Source organism: Tupaia chinensis, unplaced genomic scaffold, assembly GCF_000334495.1.
Source record: "Tupaia chinensis unplaced genomic scaffold, TupChi_1.0 Scaffold000099_1, whole genome shotgun sequence".
Taxonomy (NCBI): domain Eukaryota; kingdom Metazoa; phylum Chordata; class Mammalia; order Scandentia; family Tupaiidae; genus Tupaia; species Tupaia belangeri.
Window position 1 is genome coordinate 4,681,302 of NW_006159563.1, and position 21,895 is coordinate 4,703,196.

Genomic DNA, 21,895 nt, shown 5'->3' on the forward strand with positions numbered 1-21,895 from the left:
TATATATATATATATATATATACATACACACACATATATATATATAAATCTATATATACAATATACATGACTACAAAATCCAAACAAAATCAACTGGCCAAAAAAACTCTTGGACTTCAGCTTTCTTGGAATTTCTGCTTAAAAATGCTTCCTATTAGGCTAGCTGATGGCATGGTGGTTGGGATGGTTGGATCCCATGTGGCCAACTGCATGGTTCGAGTCCTGGAGGCTTAAAAAACATACTGGGTGCATGTGTGTGTGCCCAAAATCCTGAGAGGATAATGGAGAAGGGATTGTGATGTGGTCATCTCTCTGGGGGTGCTTTCTCACTTTTCCTTCCTCTCTCTACTTCTCTCTGACAAAAGTATGTGCCCTATAGCAAGTTTAAAAAAAATGCTTCCTGTTCTTCAAGCACAAAATTCTAGGGTCAGATGCACAGTTTTCACATTATTATCTAAAACTCCAAAGCAATCTACTTGGAATGGAAATGATTACTTACATCCTGCCTCTTCATACAAAAGGATCAGAGCAGCTTATAACTAAAGCACATATAATGAAATAATAAAGTATAAATGGAAAATTAGGGTGGAGAGATAGAAGACACTGTTACGGGTCATAACAGATGAACATGGTTACTGATTTTGGCATTGACGTCTGTATCAGATAAAATTCAGACACTATGACCAGCTATGTATTATTGAAAAGAACAAAAAATACATGTTTTTTTTAATAGAAAATAAAACAATTTCTAGCACAAAAATTCTAAAAGAAATATAAATGGCTATTTCTATAGCAGGTGCAATGATGCAATAAAAAATGCTATCAACATGGTGTAAACCAAGAGACATAGGTGCTGGGAGTTTTTAAAACCACAGAACAAAGCTGGAAATAAGCTCCTTTTTGTTAGAGGATGTTCTGAGAAGACCTGTGAAAAATGCTGTTTCTAGTGCTTGGTAGTTTCCAATCACTTGTTTTCATTTTCATTAAAATATAATAAATAATGACATTATGGGAAGATTGAAAATACATCATCCTATTACCCTAAGGTAGTTATTTTTATTTTGGCTATTCCTTTCCAACTTTCCAATTGTATCCAGAGTCTCTCCTCACCACTGGCAACGCAGGCTCTTAAATTTGGTTTTACATTAGAATTCGTATTTTTATTGTATATTTAGATTTTTTGCTATAGGATGCATGCACTCACTGGAGAGATGGAGAGAGATAGAAAGTGAGAAATCACCCCCCTCCCCACGGTGGGGTGGGGTGGCCATGCTACAATCCCTTGTCCTCCATTCTCTTCTCAGGATTTTGGGCAGACGTGCACACGTACCCTGTGTGAGTTTTAAGCCTCCATGATGGGACTCGACTTTGTGGTTGACTGTGTGGGAGTCTAGCAACGTAACCATTATACCATCTGTCAGTCCCTAGAATCCATATTTTTTAAAGTAAGGATGCTTAGGCACTGCCCCTGCAGATTCTGATTCAATCTGTCTTAGGGGCCAGCCCTCCAGCAGTGTTAGAGTCCCTCAGGTGCTCTAACTCGATTCAGCACAAGCCCACTGACCATAGCAGGGATGGCCTGACACATTTTCCTGAGCACACTCCCTGCACTCCCTAGGCCGTGGCAGCCCTCTCTCCACCTTGGAGTATGGGTTGTGGGTTCCTACCTGAGCCTTCCTCTGGAAAGTCCTCAATTCGATGGACTCGGAGTTCTGGGAGAGGTCTAAAAAGGCTCTAGGGAGATTGTGAACAGAATCCACTTGGGTGCAGTCCAGGTAGAACTCTACCGAGCCAGCCCCTCGCTGCAAATTGCTAAGTCTCAGGAGGATCCTGTGCCGCTTCCCGTCAGCCAGCTGCAGGTTGTTGAAAACCACCAAATGGATCTTCCCATCATTCTTCAGGTAACGGAAGATGGCTGGAACCAAGCACAGATCAGTGAATGTTGGGACGGGGCATGGCGGTGGTTCTGTACTGACCAACTTCCTGGTCACAAGGTGGGCCACTGGAAAGAATGTGAACAAGGCATAATCACAAGTAACAACTGACTCTTCTCTGCGTGCCAGGCATGTTCTAGGCACAGCAAGGGACCAGGTACTGACAACAACCTGAGGACAGAGCTGATGGGCAGACAGTAGGTAGCAAGTCTGAAAATAAGCAATACAGTTTCAGATAGTCTAAGTACAATGAATAAGCAGAACCCCTTTAGAAAGTAAACTGAAATCTAAGTAAGCTCTTGAAAGCATGAATTTAATAATTCATGAAAAATCTACCGAGCTGGGTGCTGTTTTAGGGCAGGCAGATGGTTAAAGGTGCTGGACTCCCACATGGCCAACTGTGGTTCAAGTTCCGGATCTTGTAGCTTGCTTTCTCACTTTCCCTCTATTTCTTTTTCTGGTCAAATTAAAATAATAATAATAATCAATAAAGTTAAATAAAATAATTTTTAAAAAAGACTTAAAAGCAACTTAATTTCGTTGCAGCCCTATGAAATTAGAATAATCACTATAGACAAGGAAAGTGACACTCCAGCAGTGAAAGAACGTGCTTAAAAACATGGCAAATGGCAGAACTAGAATTTGAACTTGAGTGTGGTTTAGTCCGTGACTGAAGGAATCTTAGGCATGACTGACTGCAGTCTGAATCCCAGACCTGGTGGCTTGGAAAACATGCTGTATGTGTGCATGCCTGCTCAAGTCTCAAAAGGGGAAATGGAGGAGAAGGGATTGTGGCATGGCCATTCTCCGTGAGGGGTGCTTTCTCACCCCCAACTCTTTCTCTGTACATAGGCCCTCTAACAAAATTTTTTTAAAAAGAAAAATAAGAAATGTTTACACACATATACACAGACTGTGTTGTCAAGCTGTATAATTTGTAGCAAGTACCATCTTTCCTCTTTCTTTGGTGATACTGCAGAAGTACGGTACTTTTCTTTGGAGTACTTGATCCTCCCCCATGGACTAGCTAGTCAAGAACACCTACTTATATTATAGTATCACCAAACAAAAACTTTGAAACTTTTAGGATATGTTTTAAGGTTTTTCTCTACACTAGACTTTCTAGGTTCATTTCCTTACCTTTTCTGAACTCTGACTAGACTTGCTTTTCCATTTGTACATGGTCTAGTAAGCCGGTTTGCGTCAGGCTCTGTGAGATGAGGAGATGATGGGAGAGGGCAGACAGGAGATGTCTCTTATGTCTACTATAGTAACGATGGCCTATTTACCCAGAGAGAAAAGCATTGGGAAGACATAGCAAGCCCTGGGACCAGCAGTTGGCGTAATGGCTATGTTGCTGGACTCCCATGCAGTCGACGGTGGTTCGAGTTCCAGACCCGGTGGCTTTAACTCATGCTAGGCACATGTGCGTGCATGCCCAAAATCCCAGAGGAGAATGGAGGAGAAGGGACTGTGGTGTGGCCATCCCCTCGGGGAGGGGGGTGATTTCTCGCTTTCTGTTTCTCTGGCAAGTGCACATGCCCTATAGCAAAAACCTCTTAAAAAACCCAAAAAAAACAAGATATAGCAAGCCAGTTTGGCTAGGAGGTCTTTCTAACAGTATAGCACACTACTAAGACTCCTGAAGTCGAGTACTAGTAAGACTTATGTGAAGAGAAGGAAGTCGAGTACTAGTAAGACTTACATAAATATTATGTGAAGAGAAAGAATATAATGGGATGAGGAAAACACACATGAATGGAAACACTTAAGATATTTCTAATCTGGAATACAAAATAATTTTTATTTAATATTGTTGAGAATTTATAATAGTAACTGCAGGGCTAGAAATTGAAGGGAGGATATTAACCAAAGAGGGAGAAATTGTGTCCAAATATATGCCCTAGCTCAAATGTTAACTTATCTTAATTTCCTATGTATTGGGTTGTCGGAAAAGTCCTGACTCATCTTTGCACAGAAAAATATGTCATGACTTTTCCAGCAACCCAATAGAATAGTTTTGCAAATACCTGGAGTTTTTACAGGCCAATGAAAACACCAGCTGGACCACCAAACTTGAAGTAGGTCATAGGCATGTTTACTCAGTATCCGTATCTTCTATTCCAGTATGGCCACCACCTCTGTTCCCCATGTTAACAGTTCAAGAGGACGCACGTAGTGGCTTAAAACAAATACTCCTAATTTTCCTCCCTAAACAAAGATTTCTGTGACATGAAAGGAAACACCTATTTTATCAGGCCCATTGCCTGGTTGGAACAGACCTTTGCAGGGCGTGGGGAACATGGTTTGTTTTCGAAGTGAGTTTGGTGTTATAAATAGAATATAGTGGGGTACTTCATTTATGGCAGGTGTACTTTATTGCGAATATGAACTTTTACTGAAGAGTTAAGCTTTTTTTTTTTTTTTTTTTGAGAGGTTTTTGCTATAGGGCGCTTGCGCTTGCCAGAGAGACAGAAAGCATGAAATCACCCCCCAGGGGGGATGGTCACGCTGCAATCCCCTCTCCTCCATTCTCCTCTCAGGATCTTGGGCATGCACGCACACGTGCCCGGCGTGAGTTTAAGCCACCGGGTCTGGGACTTGAACCATGGTCGACTACGTGGGAGTCCAGCGACATAGCCATTACGCTAACTGCTGGTCCCGAAGAGTTAAGCTTTTCAAACAGGAACTAAGAAGGTTTAGAAAGTGACAATTCAACATCTTGTTCTAGGTAGCAAAAATTACTAGTGCATTCAGACTCTCATTTAAGAGGATGCTGGGGAACAGCAGATGGTATGTATAATGGTTACATCGTTGTGGTTCAAGTCCTGGACCCGGCTACTTGAAACTCATGCTGGACACGTGTGCGTGCGTGCTCAAAATCCCGAGAGGAGAGTGGAGGAGAATGGATTGCAGTGTGGCCATCCCTCCTGGAGGGGAGGGGTGATTTCTCGCTTTCTGTCTCTGTGTCTCTGGCAAGCACATGCGCCCTATAGCAAAAATACATCTTAAGAAAACAAACAAACAACAACAACAAAGAGGAGTTTGTCCTTCTGCCTTGCTCTTTGTTGCTACCCCCCACCCAAACAACAAATCCTTCTTGTGCCAAGATCTTGTGACAGTAGCAAGAGGGAGAGAAAGGGGAGAGAAGACTGATGGAGACTTCTATCTTCACAATGTCTGTTAGCAGAAAAATGATCAAGCGCTTTGACATTTACCATTTTTCATATTTGATCCAATAATTCTCATTTATCTTATGGTTTCCATTTTTCATTTTTTTATTGCCAATTCTTTACTTCAGTGCTTCCTCACTTACTTTATCTTCAGAGAAGTAAGACTACCCCAGAGGGCAGACAAGCGCCTGCTCAGAAAACTCAGTTTTCACATCAGTCATACTGAGTCTGGAAACAAGCCAAACTCTGGCCCAAGGAGCCGACAGCCTGCTGGGAAAAGCTTCCTTGATCTTCTGCAGAAGCAGGAGCACCACAGGGCGAGGGGGGTACACCTGGCTCCCTTCCTCCACCGGCCCCTTTCGGGTGCTCACTGGCCCCTCTCTTAGCCTGACATGCACACACAGCAGCGGACAAGACAAGGGGGAAATCTCAGAGGGAAGAAGATGGTCATTTCGCCCACCCAGGAAGGTGTGAGAAACCAGCCCCCTGGAACTGGGACCATACACTGGGGTCCACTGCATCCCTGCTGGGAGTGCGGCATGTAGGAAATCAGTCCCTGTTTCCTTGGCTCAGTCTACTCTACTTGCATGCTCTATTTTCACTCACCACCAACTGACTATGGTTGCTTGGTGGTCTGGCCTGGTTATCTTGCTGGGCTAGCACAGGGAACACGGCACACGGGATTAAGCAGAAGGCTTTGGTCAGCAGGTGCTCAGATCTCACGTGACCCCTCTGCCTCTACCTGGCTCCATCTCAGAGCTTCCCTGCTAGATTCCTGACTCTCCTTCCTAGTTAAAGTCTTTGTCTGCACAGATGGTTTGGACTGGCAGATTGAGCTTCTTACAGGATTGCTCTGATTGAGTTACATATTGCTTTTGCAAAGCAAGCACACGAACAAGCAAATGAAATCCTTCGATAACTCCCTAGTGGTTTCTTCCTAATGACGAAACTCCTTAGCCCAGGACTGGCCCCAATCTTCCCATCTCCTTTATTACCCTCCATGCTGCCAAATCTGTTTCTTACTAATTTCCCCACATACCACAGCATCTGAGAGCAGCAACACAGCTACTTATAGGGGAAAAAACAAAACAACAAAACAAAACTTGAGTATTGGACTCTGACTTGTCACCCCAAATTATATATATAAAAATGTGGGGCACTGGGACCAGCAGATAGCATAATGGTTACATCACTGGATTCCCTTATAGTCAACAACAGTTTGAATCCTGGACCCAGTAGCTTAAAACTCACACAGGATGTGTGCGTGCATGCCCAAAATCCCGAGAGGAGATTGGAGGAGATGGGACTGTGGTGTAGCTATCCCCCCTTGGGGGCTGATTCTTCACTTTCTGTCTCTCTGTCTTCCTCTGTCTCTCCAATGAGCACATGTACCCTATACCAAAAATCTCTCTCTACCAAAAAGAAAAACAAAAAGTATGTATGGGGGCTTTCTTTTGGTCTATTTATATAAACCCTGTTCCCTAAACTTAGCATTTTTGTGTCCTGGGCACTTTGGGGCTTGACTTTCTGACACTACCCAAAAGCTACATTTCCATGCCTTGGTACTAGGCTGCCACAGGAACCACAGAGCCCAGCTGATCAAATATGATCTCAGTGACTTGCAGGAAATGAAAATGCAACCCAAGCAATGAAGACTTGAAATATTGCTAATCGCAGGAAAGAATTCTTGAAAGGTGCTTTATGAAAAGTGGACCTGGCAGTCAAAAATATTATGGTATGTTGAATGTCAAAGTATTGAAGCAGGACGCCAGCTGTAAAGAACTGGAAATGTTAATATTTTGCCTGCTTGGGCAGACAGCAGAGTGAGCTGGCCTGTGGTGGCTCACTCAAGAAGGCAGTCTTTATGCTTTGCTTGGCAAATGGCTTTGTTCTTTGACACTTCTCAATATATGATGAAAGCCATCACTGTCAACCTTTTCTCTTCTTTAAAAATAACTGTACATTTAAAAAGTGCCTTTTTGCCATTAATGTCTTTTGTGATGAATATGCTCGTTTGCCTTCACTTACTTATCTTTGTGTCCTATACACTAGGTCTTTGTAATTTTAATGCTTTGGAAATACACATAAAAGGTAAATCATCAAATTGCTTTTCCTGAAGGTACTCTGGGTGACTCCTAGCTAGCTGTGATAAATGTGATCCATTGCAAAGTTTTTTTATAGTGGTTTGAACAAATATAAAGTTTACAGAGCGCCCCTTCCAACCCCTGCCCCAGCCACACACACAGGGAACCAAGAAACTACCCTGTGAAAGAAAACACAGAAATTAGATTAAATGCTTGCAAAGGGCTTTGTTTTGAAAACTTGTAAGGCTCATCAAGTAGGTGACAGTATACAGTTCTGTGTAGGTGGCAAGCCTAAGTGGTCATAGACTCTCAAGGTCATGTTACAGAAGAGAGCCACATAACAATTCCTTACATGCCCATGGAACCTCTGTAACCCTAGTAGACTATTAGCCTTATAAGTCATGCAGCTGAATCTCTCACTTTCAAATCCCTCCAATAACAGCATGGCCTCTACCAGCACAGTTCCAGTAAAAGGAACTTATTACTCTGCAGAGAAGCCCATTTCACTTTGGATAGCTCTCCAAGATTTTCCTAATACAGAGCCAGTATCTGCTTCCTCTGACTTCCACCGATGGGTCCTCCTTTACTCTTCAGAGCCATGGACAGATTTAGCCTGACCTTCATTCCAAATGGCATTCTTCAAATAGTTTAAGGCAACTCTTATATCTCTCATACCTTCTGTCTGGCTCCTTTATTTCTTCAGTTCTCTTAACTTATTCACTTGATGTGGTAAGAAAAAAAATATGGGGTCCAGCTGGATGGTGTTCAATGACTCTTCTGAAGGTAGTCTCTGATCTGACCACGCCCCTGTGAAATGTGTCCAGGACTAGACACAGTATTATAGATGCGGCTTGGAGAATTCAGGCCACATTCAGCAAATATTTTTGAGCATCTGTCTATGTCAAGTACTATGTTCAACACACATTAGTCCTTCAGGTTAACTAGGAAGCCAGGCTAGGTCTCTCACATCTTATGTTCCTGTAATTTAGTTTTCACTTCAGGATGATGTATTTACATTTATTCTTGTTAAATTTCATCTGATTGATTGTGGCTCATTGGGTCATCCTGGTAGGACCTTGTAAATATCGATGGTGGCATCCAATATGTGCAATCCTTTTTCAGCTTTGTGCCAACTCCAAACATGATAAGATGCTGTCTTCACCTAAGTCACTATGTTGATCAGTTCAATGCCCAAGACAGAGCCTTGTCAAAAACCACTAGATACTTTACTATAAGGTGACCTACCCACCCCTAGCAGTACAATAGCTAGCTTCTTTTTTTTATATACATATGTCTTTCAGAAAAGTATAATGAGAGGCCATCATGTGGCATAGTATTAAAGGCACTGGACACTGGACTCCCACATGGCTGACTGTGGTTCTAGTCCCAGACCTTGTGACTTGCTTTCTCACTTTCTTTCTCTCTCTCTCTCTCTGTCTCTCTCTGGTAAGCACATATGCCCTAGAGCAAAACTTAAAATAATAATAATAAATACAATTAAATAATTCATTAAAAAAAGAAAGGTATGATGAATACCTTCATAAAATAATTTCTGGAATCATGATACATTATGATGACAGCATCTTTTTGATCTTTTTTCCAGCTTTTTTTTTTTTTTTTTCAGTAAAGCTTAAAAACTTTACTGAGAAAAAAAAAATGCTTGGCATGATTTATTCTCAGTAAACCCACTTTGTCTTCAAAAAAATCCCAGACTCTTTTCTAGGCAATCCCAAAATACATGAATAATCATATAACCCTCAGGAGGTCTGTCCTGAATTTCACTAGCCTGTGATGTGCAGAATCCACCTCTCCCTCCTCAAAAGGGAGAAATTTGCCTGTCCTTGGTCTTTTAGGACCTTTCTGTTCTCTGTGATTGCTCAGTGGTACCCAACAGATCCTTACTATCACTTTCTTCTCTGAACACCTGCTAGCTAATTCACCTGGACTTAGATCATTAAACGTACTAGAGAGATTGATATTTTTCTGCTATCTCATCTACCTTACACTTTTCTTTTCTTCTCTTTTTTCTTTTTCTCTTTTCTTTCGTCAGAGCACATGTGCATGCCACAACCTATCTATCTATCTATCATCATCATCTATCTTTCTTTGTTACTTTTTTCTTTCTTTAGGGCTTTGTCATAGGATGTATGCACTTGCCACAGAAAGACTAGGAGAAGGGGAACCAGCAGTTAGCATAATGGCTATGTCGCTGGACTCCCACGTGGTTGACCGCGGTTCACATCCCGGACCCGGTGGCTTAAAACTCACACCGGGCGCGTGTGCGTGCATGCCCAAGATCCTGAGAGGAGAATGGAGGAGAAGGGATTGTGGCGTGACCATCCCCCCTGGGGGGTGATTTCTCGCTTTCTGTCTCTATGTCTCTCTCTGTCTGTCTGTCTGGCGAGCACACGCGCCCTATAGCGAAAAACTCTCTAAAAAAAAAAAAAGACTAGGAGAGGGAAAGTGAGAAATAACCAACAGGAAGGGTGGGCACGCCACAATTCCTTTTCCTCTCCTTTTGGAAGTTTGGGCACACATGCACCTGTGCCTGGAGATCAAGCCGCCAGATCAAGGGCTCAAACCACAGTTGGCCATGTGGGAGTACAGAGCTTTAACCACCACACCACCTGCTGGCCCCAACTTCTGTTTTCTTTGACCACTCTCCACAGTTTGAAGAACTCCCTTGGCAGGTAAAACAGAAACAAAAGAGCTGATCACTTCTGACTTCTCTCAATCAGCTGTCAATCTTCCCTCTTCCAGGCAGTGGGTTTCTTCTTTCTTCATTCTTCCTTATTCTAAACATAGCTAAAAACCATCTCTTCTATTATCTTATATGCGAATCACTAACTTTGACTCAATTGGGTTTCAGCTTTTCTGTCTTAATTACTAAAGTTCTGTATCAACTTTCAAAATTCTTTCCATCTTCTGCATATGGCCACTTTAAAACCAAGCTCATTCAAGGGAACAAAGGAAAAGTGAGTGTGAAGCCTTGAGTACAGTCCTGATACAGTGTAAAGGCTCTATAAATACTACTATTCATGTTTGAGGCTCTTCATTCCCAGCCCTCCACACTCATTATTAATCCCAGAATTTTAATTTTTAAGCTCTCCCTTCTCTCTTAAGATGTATTTCTCTTTAGCCTTTGGGATTTGGAACATCTACTCTGAATTATTTGACTTTTTTTTTCTCCCATGGGGTGTGTGTGCTCAATAAAGAGAGACAGAGAGAAGGGAAGTGAAATCACCCTCCATGGAGAACAGCGACACAGCAATCCCTTTTCCATTCTCCTCTTGGGATTTTGTGCACACACACACAACACATAAGCCTTGTGTGATTTTCAGGCTACCGGATCCGGGACTTGAACTGTGTTCAACCACGTGGGAATCCAGTGCCTTAACCATGAAGCCACTTGCTGGCCCCACTATTTAACATCCCTCTTTGGGTTAAGGAGTTTAACCAATTCTTTCTAGTCATTACAGTGAGTTTTGGGGGTTCCCTCCATTGTCACAGCACTAACTTACTCTTCTGTGACAATCGCATTAAGACTAAAGAAGTAGCTGTTGTTTTCTTTTTCTGAAAGGTGAGTCTGCCATGAAGGCAAGCCAAGAGTTTACCAAACCATCTTCTTTGGAAGACAGTTGCCTGAACAGCAGCAGACATGTCTTTACCTCTCCTATACTATTTAGGAACCGGAACATTTTATTAAGCTTCATAGACTAAAGAAAATCATATACATGTATGTACATATATGTATATATTATATCATTCCGTTTTTGCAACCAACTTGTAGGGCAGCTACTATCATCACCACTTTAGACAAGGAACCAGGACCGAGAGAGATTCAGACGTACTCATGATGACAAAGCTGGTAAGATTTTTAGCTGTGACTCAAACTCAGGATACTATGTTAGGTACTGGAAAAACATCAGCCATACCTTCTATCCAGCAGGTGGTTTCAGTAGAATCCTTCTTTCTGTTTATATACCACCTGCATTTCTAATAAACGATTAGATAATGCCTATCAGAAGTATTATCTGACTTAACTTATACCCTCATCTAAAATGTATTCAATAGTCATCCATTCAAAAAATTTCTTTCAAGCATCTATCCTGTGCCAGATTATTGTGCAATTCCAGAATTTCACAATGGTGTTATGTCTCCTTTAACAATACTCTTCCCAGCCTCCATTTATTCTTTTAAATCTGTTCACACACCACTTCCACTCACGAGGCCCTGTACTAGGTGCTGCACTACGTACCATGATACAGGGAGGGTCAGTCCCTGCCTTACCGAAGCTCATACTGATTGTGGAGAAGACTCAGAAGTAATTCAAATACAAGGCAAACTATGTTAGTGCCTTCCTGAAGGGGTGCGAAGTCATAGAAGGAAAAATACCAGAAGGAATTGAGGTGGGTCCTGAATGTGTAGGATTTCAGTGTCTAGAGATGGTGCAGAACACGTGCTGGGGAAGCAGTGAGCAAGAGCAAAAGGAGGGGGAAGGACAGAGAGCATGCGTGGGCCTAGGGAACGTTAGCTAGTCCACCCGGTTAAAGCACAGGCTTGCTGAAAACTGGAGTGAGGGATCCGTTGGAAAGAATTGTTGAGGGGCATGCAGCAGAAGCCCCAAATGTCCAGCTAAAGCATTTGTGCTTTCTGCATTTGGAATGGGGAGCCGTTCAAAGTCTTGGGGGTCAGGCATCCCATGAACCTGACTATGTTCTGTAAACTGCAATGAGGTGGCTATGGAGAGGATGCCTTGGAGAGGGTGAGCAGAAGCAGAGAGCTCAGTGCAAATTCATTCTCTGTGCTGTTCAGTCGCAACACCTTAGCTTGTTCTGGGAAGTCATCTGGGGCTGAGGCAACCAGATCCTGCCCTTCGATACTGTGTGTAGTCACCCTCTTTCCTCTCCTAGTCATGGACTCCAAAAGAGGGGAGGGGATGTTTTATTTCTTACTCAGGCCTTTAAAGTCTTCTCGTTCACTGTTTTCCATGCAAATCAACAGAACAGGAGGTCAGCTGAGCCTTGCCCAGTGGAGCATGTCCGGAACGCTCCGTCCGGGACGATAATTCTTCCTCCACTCTCCATAGATTATGTCAGGCCAGCATGACCACCACATGCCAGGTCTGCTCCCGGATCTGATGGCCCCGTGACATCTCTTCATCATTCCTGTCAGAATGGATTTCTGCTCCTTCCTAGAACTTTCGGATTCACCATTGTCGACCAGTCTTTGTACTTTCCCCATTGCTCCAGTGAAACGACCTCTCTGTGTTACATTCTTCCACTCTCTAGTTACACAAGTATAAATTCTCTTTGTTTCCTGAGAATTCTCATTTCTGGATTCCTCCAGGATCCTCTGTCCCCCATATTTTCTAAGAACTATTTATCAGCTCTAATAGGTTGGTGGGTGGAAAGGTGTTCATCAACCTTTTCCTCTTCTCCCTTCCAGGCCTGTGCAGCTGGCATTTATGCCTGAATCACATTATGGGGATTCTTCACGAGAAGCACACGAAATCCCCTTGCCCATCCCTTGGCCTGCACGGAACATGCTCCCTTGCCTGTGCAGCAGGACCTGAAAGCATCGGCTTAGGGGACGTTGTTGCGTCATGTGTCTGGGGTCACACACAGTGGCCCGCTGAGAAGTAGAGGGAGAGACATGCATGGTGAGGGCAGAGGCTTCCTCTCTACAGAGGACCGTCTAGGCATTAAGTTGGAGGAGCTAGAAGAGAAATCCTTCCAATACTTTTTTTTCTTTTCTTCTTTTTTTTTTTTTGAGAGGTTGTTTGCCATAGGGTGCACGCACTTGCCACAGTGAGAGGGAAAAAGAGAAATCAGCTCCCAGAGAGGATGGCCATGCTGCACTCCCATCTCCATTCTCTTCCTGGGATTTTGGGCACATAGCCACATGCCAGATGTGGTTTTCAGGCCACCAGGTCTAAGACTTGAACTATGGTTGGCCATGCAGAAGTCCAGTGCCACCCAATTCTTAGTGGCAGGCTGCAGAAGACAGGGACAAGCGTCCAGAGAGGCTGACGGAAAATTGGGAGTGGTGTAGTCACAGAGCTGCTGAGAGGTAAGTCACAAGACTGGCCCTCACACAGAGAGAGACAGAGAGACAGAAAGCGAGAAATCACCCCCCAGGGGGGATGGCCACACCGCAATCTTCTCCTCCATTCTCCTCTCAGGAGCTTGGGCACGTATGCACACGCACCCGGCATGAGTTTAAGCCACTGGGTCCGGGACTCGAACAGTGGTCAACTACGTGGGAGTCCAGCGACATAGTCATTATGCTACCTGCTAGTCCCGTTCCAATACTTTTAAAAAATATCCACAAGAAGCTGCTAATCTGCAGACGAAGAGCAGCGATTTTTAAGGACCGCACACTGAACAACTGGGCTGCTGGGAGATGAGCTGCCCTCAATAGATGTGAGGTGAAATGGGGCTGCTCTATACAGGGCAGAGAGATGGGCAAAGTCACCTCTCATCGGGGCCGAAGACGGGGCCAAGGGGACGGGGATGGCCAAACCATCCACTTACCATGTCCCCAAATTCCCTTCATGAGCTGAACCGGCACCACAGCCCCTGAGGGCCTGGAAGGCACAGATGGAGAAAGCAGATTTAGGAGTGGGGTGGGAGGAGACCAGGAGGAGGCTGGAACCTGACACAAGAAAAGGAGTTAAAACCCCTTTCCTTTAGGAATTCCTTTCGGCTCCTAACGTCTGCAGATTTAAGTGCTCAATCATGAGTAGAATCTGAGTGTCGGAGGCACTAAGAAGCGCCGACTTCATAAAGCAAACTGAAATAAATACAAGACCTAGCCAGAAAGGCCTAGTTCTCCTATCTTATTAAATACACGAGACAGCATGAAAACATATCTGTCACATTCCTAAATAAACAGGAACAGGTGTTGTCCCCAGGGCACGGGTGGAGGAAAGGAGGATGAAAAATTGTGACTTTTTTCTTTGGGAGTCATTTCTTAGTGCTTGCAGTAACTCACTTTGGCAGCAAAACAGATGACAGCAGAGGGACCAAACAGGTGATAGACTTGTGTCAATTGGCATGAAACATGCAGAAAACAGAGCTGGGGCATATTCTCTCCACCAAGGCCAGGAACGTGCGTGCAGAGCTGGGAGTTAAGCCTACTAAGCCACACGCCTCTGAAGGAACATAACAATGGTGAAGTGGCTGTTATAGGCTGAATGTGCCCTCCCTGCCTGCCATGTTCATAGACTGAAGTTCTAATCTCCAACGTGATGGTATTTGGAGCCCGCGCCTTTGGGAAGTGAGTAGGTGTAGATGAGATGTGGAGGGTGGGGTCCTAATGACGGGATTAGTGCCCTTGTAGGAACAGACATGAGAGAAAACAGACGTGAGAGAGACTGCTCTCCCTCTATACCACGTGAGGCTATAATGGTAAGATAGCTGTGTGCAAGCCAAGAAGTAGACCCTCAACAGAAACCTTGATCTTAGACTTCCCAGTCTCTGAGAGAAATAAATGTCTAGCAGTTAAAGCCAGTTGTATAGGATATTTCGTCACAGCAGCCAGAGTCAGACAATGACCAGGTTGTCTTAAGTCCTGTCCCTTCCAGGACTGGATCTCAAATACTATGAAGACGGGACAAGACCAAGAAGCACCTTGGACACAAGCAACTCTTCATTCCTTCTCTCAGTCTGGCCTCTCCCTTTTCCTTACCTTCTTATATACGTGATTGTATAAGAAAAAGAATTCAGTGTTGAAAGCTGGAATAAATGGTAGGTGAGAATAAAATTCTACAAGGGAACCATCTTAAGGAAAGCAGACCCCAAACCCAAAACAAGAAAAGGGGATTCTTAAAGGAAATTATTTCCGCCAATTTGCTTACCTTTGTTTAAGCGTCCCATCACGGTAAATTCAAAATATTTGCTGTTGTCAGTTGAGGAGTAAAGGCCAAAGATGGTGGCTGTGCTCTTAGTCTGCAGCTTGAAGGTGGCAATCACATAAAGCTCATTCAGGGTGGGCTGGGTCAGGATTGGCTGCAGAATGCTTGGGTTCAACCTCTGGCCGGAGAACTGCAGGAGGTCGAAGACTGCACAAGGGAGGAGGTGGAGTCAGTGAAAGATAAAATTTTTGGAAAAACATGGTTTTATTTTTTTTGAGGTGGGAAAGAATAATATAACAATAAGCTGAGAAAGAATTACAAATGTGGACCAGCAGATGGTTTGGTGATTAAGGCATTGGATACTACATGGCTGATTAGGTGGTTCAAGTCCAGGACCTGGCAGCTTGAAAAACACTCCAAACACATGTGTGTGTATGCCCAAAATCTTAAGCGGAGAAGAGAGAAATGGGATTACAACATGGCCATTCCCAAGAGGTTCTCTCTCTCTCTCTCTCTCTCTGTCACTCAGGGGATTCACATGTGCCCTGTAGCAAATTTAAAAATACCAACAATGGGATCAGCAGATGTAATGGTTATGTTGCTGGACTCCCACGTAGTTGATCGCAGTTTGAGTCCTGGACCCAGTGGCTTAAACTCATGCTGGGTGCACGTGTTAGTGTATGCCCAAGATCCCAAAAGGAGACTGAAGAAGGGATTGCAGCGTGGCTATTTCCCTTGGTGGGAGATTTCTCACTTTCTGTCTGTCTCTCTGTCTCTCTGGTGAGTGCATGTACCCTATAGCAAAAATCTCTCTCAATAATAATAATAATAATAATAATAATGATAAATGATCATTAATCTTGTAATCTCCTTTTCCACATGTCAGACTCAGCAGTTCTTTCTTGTCTTGTATAGCAGATGGACACTGAACCAGAAGAAATGTACCACAATATTCATCACTGGGTATAGCCCTCAAGATCAGACTAATTCACAAACACAGAATTGGATCAGGCTGAACAAGTGGCTCTGAAAATGCCCACTAGGAAAAGCAATCACGGCTGAAAGGACAAAGGGAACAGATGAGAACATCTGAGTCACTGTTTTTCTCATGTCCCAGTGGCGAACCTCTGTCATGGGGTCACTTATGCCCCTCCCAGACCAGAGCCGATCGTCTTCCTCGTCAGTGATAAACAAGAGGGAACGCAGCAGAAATCATGGGTGAGGTGGCGGACGCAATGTCAGTAAGATGATTTGCTACCTCTGTGAGGAGGAAGTGCTCCCTTCGTGCCTCTACGAGTCTCCAATATTTCTCTGCTAAAGAAGTCCCAGGTGTGGAAGCAAAACAAATGGAAAATGATGCAGTTCAGTTTCTTGACTAAATCTTGACGAGGAGAGCTGGTCTACAAAAAGTTGAGTTTGCATATGTGTTGGGTCATCATAAAAGTCACGACACATTTTTTTGCATAAAAACACAGAAAACTATGTCATAATTTTTCCGATGACACAATATTTGTATAAGTTGGTTTTGACTCAGTCAGCAGCACTTTCTCTCAAAAACATAATGCTCATGAAAGCTCTGAGAGAATAGGTTCAGAGCCACTTAAAAGGCAAAGGCCCATTGGGGGCCAGCAGGTGGCACAGTGGCTAAGGTGCTGGACTCACACATGACCAACTGTGGTTTGAGTACCACATCTGGTGGCCTGAAAATCATACTGGGCATGTGAGCGTGCTTACCCAAAATCCCAGGAGAAGAATGGAGGAGAAGGGATTGTACCTCTCCTTGGGAGGTGATTTTTCACTTTCTCTCTCTCTCTCCAGTGAGCACATGTGCACTATGATTAAAAAAAAAAAAAAAAAAAAAGGCTAAAGCCAAATAGGTAATTCTCACTAGCAACTGGTATTGGGCTGTCCCTGTGGCCTACAGGTTAAGGGAGACAGATTCCATATGATCCCACATGGCTGACTGTGGTTTGAGTTTCAGCCCTGGCATCTTAAAAACACGCCAGGCACATGTGTGTGCATACTCCAAATCCCAAGATGGTGGAGAAATGAACGCGAAGTGATTGTAACGTGACAATACCCTGTTGTGGAGTGCTTTCTCTATCTGTTTCTCTCTTTGGTGAGCACACAACGCCTAGATCTGTCTCCTAGACACAATAATCTGGTTATTAAAAGGGCAATATTGCTAATTTGTAGAGGATTAATGTTCTAGTAAAAAAAAGGGCAAGGAACATGGCAAGTCAATTTACAGAAAAAAAATTAAAAACGACCATTAAAAATATAAGTATATGGGGCTGGCAGGTGGCATGGTGGTTAAGGTGCTGGACTCCCACATGGCTGACCATGGTTTGAGTCCTGGACCTGGCAGCTTGCTTTCTCTCTCTCTCTCTCTCTCTGTCTCTCGCTGGTCAAACTGAATAATAGTAATAGTAAATAAAATAAATAATTATTTTAAAAATATAAATATATGTTCATATGCTTACCTAATGACAAAAAAAGGTAACTCTAACAGTAACATATGTACATCATCAAATTAAAAAAGTAACAAATACAATTAGTAATCAACAGTTGGTGAGCCATTGAGAGAAGTGTATTCCTACATACAGTTCAGTAAGACTGAAAATACTAGAAATCTTTTGAAGACAGTTTAACTAGCAATATCACGGGCCCTAAGACATATGTGCTCTTTAACCTAGCAATTCTACTTACCAAAAGCATCCTAAGGAAATAACGGATAATATGGTAAATGATTTATGTACAAGGTTATTACCAGTGGTAATTCTAGGATTCCTATTTAGGAAAGAACTAGGTGAAAATCTAGTTGGAAGAGGGAGGAAACCCAAGTCCTGCTGGCATAGCATTTTATAATGAAACATAAACTGTCCTTATCAAAGAAAGAAGGGACTGACAGAGATTAAGGGATGTTAAAGCCAGCCCAAGCCATCCTGTGACACTGTAATCATTCAATAAATTATTACATACAATATCAAACACTGGAAACAACTTATGGATTCTACACTAGAGTCCTGATTAATAAATTTTGATCCTTAAAAAAACATGTGAGACTACCTATTTAAAAATTACAGCTAAGGGACCAGCAGATGGCGTCATGATTATGTCGCTGGACTTCCACATGGCCAACTGCGGTTCGAGTCCCAGACCCAGTGGCTTGAAACTCACGCTGGGCGCATGTGTGTGCATGCCCAAAATCCCAAGGGGGATTGGCATAGAAGGGGTTGCAGTATGGCCATCCCGCCTGGGGGCTGATTTCTCAATTTCTGTCTCTCTGACAAGCGCAGGAGGCCTATAGGAAAAACTCTCTCTCTAAAAAAAAAATTGCAGCTAAATACCTACAGATATGCAAAAACATAAATGATACATTTAAAAAAAGATGATAAAACTATGTATTGGATTGTTGGAAAAATCATGATGTATTTTCTCACAGAAAAATACTTCAGGACTTTTCTGATGACCCAATATAAAACAACTACGTTTGAAATACATCTTTGTGTAGAAAAAGATATGAAATGAAAGCCAATATGATATGTGAACATTAGTAATAATCTCTAGATTGTATCATTTTATTTCTTTGTTTTCTTAATCTAGTTTCAGTTTTTCCACAAAGAACAAGTATTGTTTTTGTAATAAGAAAAAGTTTGAAAACAGGCAAAAACTGAATTACTCAAAAATGTCTATTTTTTCAAAAAGACAATTTGCTTTCAAACTGGATCTCTACTGTTTCTTTCCTGTGTTCCAGAGGCCCTCGCACAGCAATGGATCTCATAGCAGAAGTGCTGGGAAGCAGAACCTCCATCCTGCTCCCTCTACGGCCCACATCCCCATGCCATGATGACTGCTACCTATCACATTTCAAAAGGGAAATTGGGTTTTTCAATTTCCAGAGAATTGGAAGCTTTACAATTCCACCAAGGAGTGCACTGGGAAATAAGGTGCTATGTTTAAAAGTTCCACGCAGGACAAGGCATCTTCGTAAAAGAGATGTGTGTTTAAGGTCTGGGCACGGTGTTCAACACTGAGCTCTTGGGACTCTTGATTCTTGCTTTGACTGCGATCAGCTCCCTAACGCTCAGGCTAAACTTGCTGTATTTCAATCTCTGTGGTTTGTCGGATCCATTTGCTTCTCTCTCAAGAGGCAGAGTTGGGATTAGTTAGTAATGAGTTTAGAGTGTGTTTTGAAAAGGAAATGAGACACTACCATTTTCTATTAACGTTATTAGGTTTTAGTAGAAGTGCCAGGATCCCAGCAGAACCCTCTAATGTTAGATAGAGGTCAAGTTACTGCCCCTGCTGAGCCCACCTACCCTGGTGTGTGAGTCAAATACATATGAATTTAAGAACAGATACGCGGCTCCGAGGGAAAGGACAAACGCAAATTATCCAGTTGAGCTGATAACAGCAGACTAGACAATTCAGTAAACAAAAATCTATCAGAAGCTAGATTTAATCAGATCATCTGCAGCAACTAACTCAATGAGATCATTGAGGCTGTAACAGCCCGAGTCTCAGTCTCCATAAACGGCCAGGTCTGTCCAAGAAGCGGCAGAATCCATATCTACAGCACACCATGAAGCTGTGTTCAAATGTCGAGAATGTATATAACACAAAATATTATCCCCATACATTCGAACCTGCCAAATAACATCGGCAATGAAAAAAACGTTTTAATTGTGTTAAAAAGCTTTCTGCCTTAACTTCTGAGAAGTACACGGGACAATGCCTATTACAGACTATAGCACTTCAAATAGTTCAGCCCAGACTAAAGGTAAGTAGTAGAATTCTCCCTGAAACTGCCATTCTGGTTGCCTCGTCTAGAACTGGGACAAATTCGTTGGTGAAATGCAAAAGTTTAAATGGGTGATTACTACAACAGGAGGCGAGGGGTATTCTTTGCTCTGGTTTCCTAAGAAATAACAATTGTGACTTCAAGTTGTGCTTCTCTTACGGTTTTATTTCCTTAGTTCATAATAGATCAACCAGGGCATAAATTTCAGAGAGATGAAGGTCACCGCTAGAAAGCAAGTTAGAGCCCTAACTAAGATCTTGCTTAAACCATTTCTTCCTTTCCATCTTAAGAAAAAAACAAACAAACAAACAAACAAACAAACAAAAAAACCCAAAAACCAAAAGCCCAGACTAAAGGTAAGTAGTAGAATTCTCCCTGAAACTGCCATTCTGGTTGCCTCGTCTAGAACTGGGACAAATTCGTTGGTGAAATGCAAAAGTTTAAATGGGTGATTACTACAACAGGAGGCGAGGGGTATTCTTTGCTCTGGTTTCCTAAGAAATAACAATTGTGACTTCAAGTTGTGCTTCTCTTACGGTTTTATTTCCTTAGTTCATAATAGATCAACCAGGGCATAAATTTCAGAGAGATGAAGGTCACCGCTAGAAAGCAAGTTAGAGCCCTAACTAAGATCTTGCTTAAACCATTTCTTCCTTTCCATCTTAAGAAAAAAACAAACAAACAAACAAACAAACAAACAAAAACCTGTTTAACCGTAAGTGCTTTCTGCCCAGTGGCTCTTTTCACCCCATCTCACAAAGGGTTTGTTGATTTTCCAAGTATCTTTTCAAATGACTGATTTTTAAAAACTTTTTAATAGAAAACAAGGATTGCTCAGCTCTTCCTTTTTATCTCAGGAATTAAGAGGTGACTCCTGAAGAAGGGGATGCTTGGGGTAGGGGTGGGGGGCAGGCAGAGAAGGCAGAGAGGGGGGCAGGAGTCTGCGCCATCCGGGCAGTGCTGCGCCTTCCTCGGGGGTGTGGGTTTCAGACTCTCTGGAGAACATCCCCGCCCGGTGGGAGGATTTAGGGGACAAGGGCTGAGCGGAGGGAAAGGGCTGCAGAGGACAGAACCCGGTTTTCACCCTACCCCAGACACTACATGGGGATGTGGGGATGTAGGGATGTGGCAGGCTTTGACGTAAACCCCCGCCTTTGCCTAGACTGAAAACAATGTTTGCAACCCCTAAAGGATGGTTTGGGGAATTAGTTTCATCACTGGATAATCGGATTCAGAAAATTCTAGACTCTAAGCACCGCTTCCCATCACAATATGCTTTGATTTGACCCCAGATACAGAGGGGCTCAGTGAGTCCCAGGAGCACGGTTCGAGCCGGCGACGGTCTCGTCTGTCCACTCGCCCGGATGGGGGTACCGGGCGCGCGTGGTCCAGGCGCTGGCCCGAGCCCACTTACCGCGGGGGCTGGTCTGGGCACCGACCCTCAGCCAGGGCTGCAGGGCCAGGTGCAACAGGAGGAGGGCGGCTCCGCGCGGGGCCGGCATGCTGGCTCTTCCTGCTCCCGGAGCGTGCGCGGGATCCGCAGGCTGCGCTGGCGTCTGCCCTGCCTCGGTGTCCCCAGGCGCTGCGCGGTCCCAGTCCGCGCCCACCGGCAATGCAGGTGAAAGGCGCCGCGCGGGGCGTGCGCTGGGCGCGGAGGCGGACTGCCGTCGGGGGTGCACTCGCGTCCTGGCCACGCGCGGAGCTGGGGGCGCGGGCGGCTGGGCTCTGCGGCCGCTGCCCGGCGCTTTATGGTCAGGCGGCCCCGGGAGCGGGGGAGGACCTAGGCCTGGGCGGCCCCCTGGGCGGGGATCCCCCTTGGCCGGAAATAGTGGGGGCGGCTGGAAACCAAAGACGTGGGTGTGAAGAGCCGGTGTGGACGAGTCCTGGGTGCGCGTAGACTCGTCCCAACGCACGCTGGGCTTGGGAGGGCGGGAAGAGCAGGGATGGGCAGTCAGGCTGTGTGGAAGGGAGGGGTGCAGGGGGACCCTGGAGGGCAGGGCAGAGGTGGGGAGGAAGGTGAAAAGGAGGAAGAGAGTGAATGT

At 44.0% G+C, this 21,895-nt stretch overlaps 1 protein-coding gene across 1 annotated transcript in view; it reads right to left on the reverse strand.

Annotated features, from left to right (window-relative positions):
- Positions 1 to 21,586, reverse strand: part of THBS4 (thrombospondin 4) — a 53,479-nt gene extending 31,893 nt beyond the window's left edge. The window contains exons 1-3 of the mRNA XM_006143516.3: positions 21,268 to 21,586; positions 15,053 to 15,256; positions 1,668 to 1,915 (exon numbers count right to left, since the gene is read on the reverse strand). Coding sequence (XP_006143578.1) covers positions 1,668 to 1,915; positions 15,053 to 15,256; positions 21,268 to 21,355 — 540 coding nt within the window. The 5' untranslated portion in view covers positions 21,356 to 21,586. The remainder of the gene's footprint in view (positions 1 to 1,667; positions 1,916 to 15,052; positions 15,257 to 21,267) is intronic.
- Positions 21,587 to 21,895: the final 309 nt, after the last annotated feature.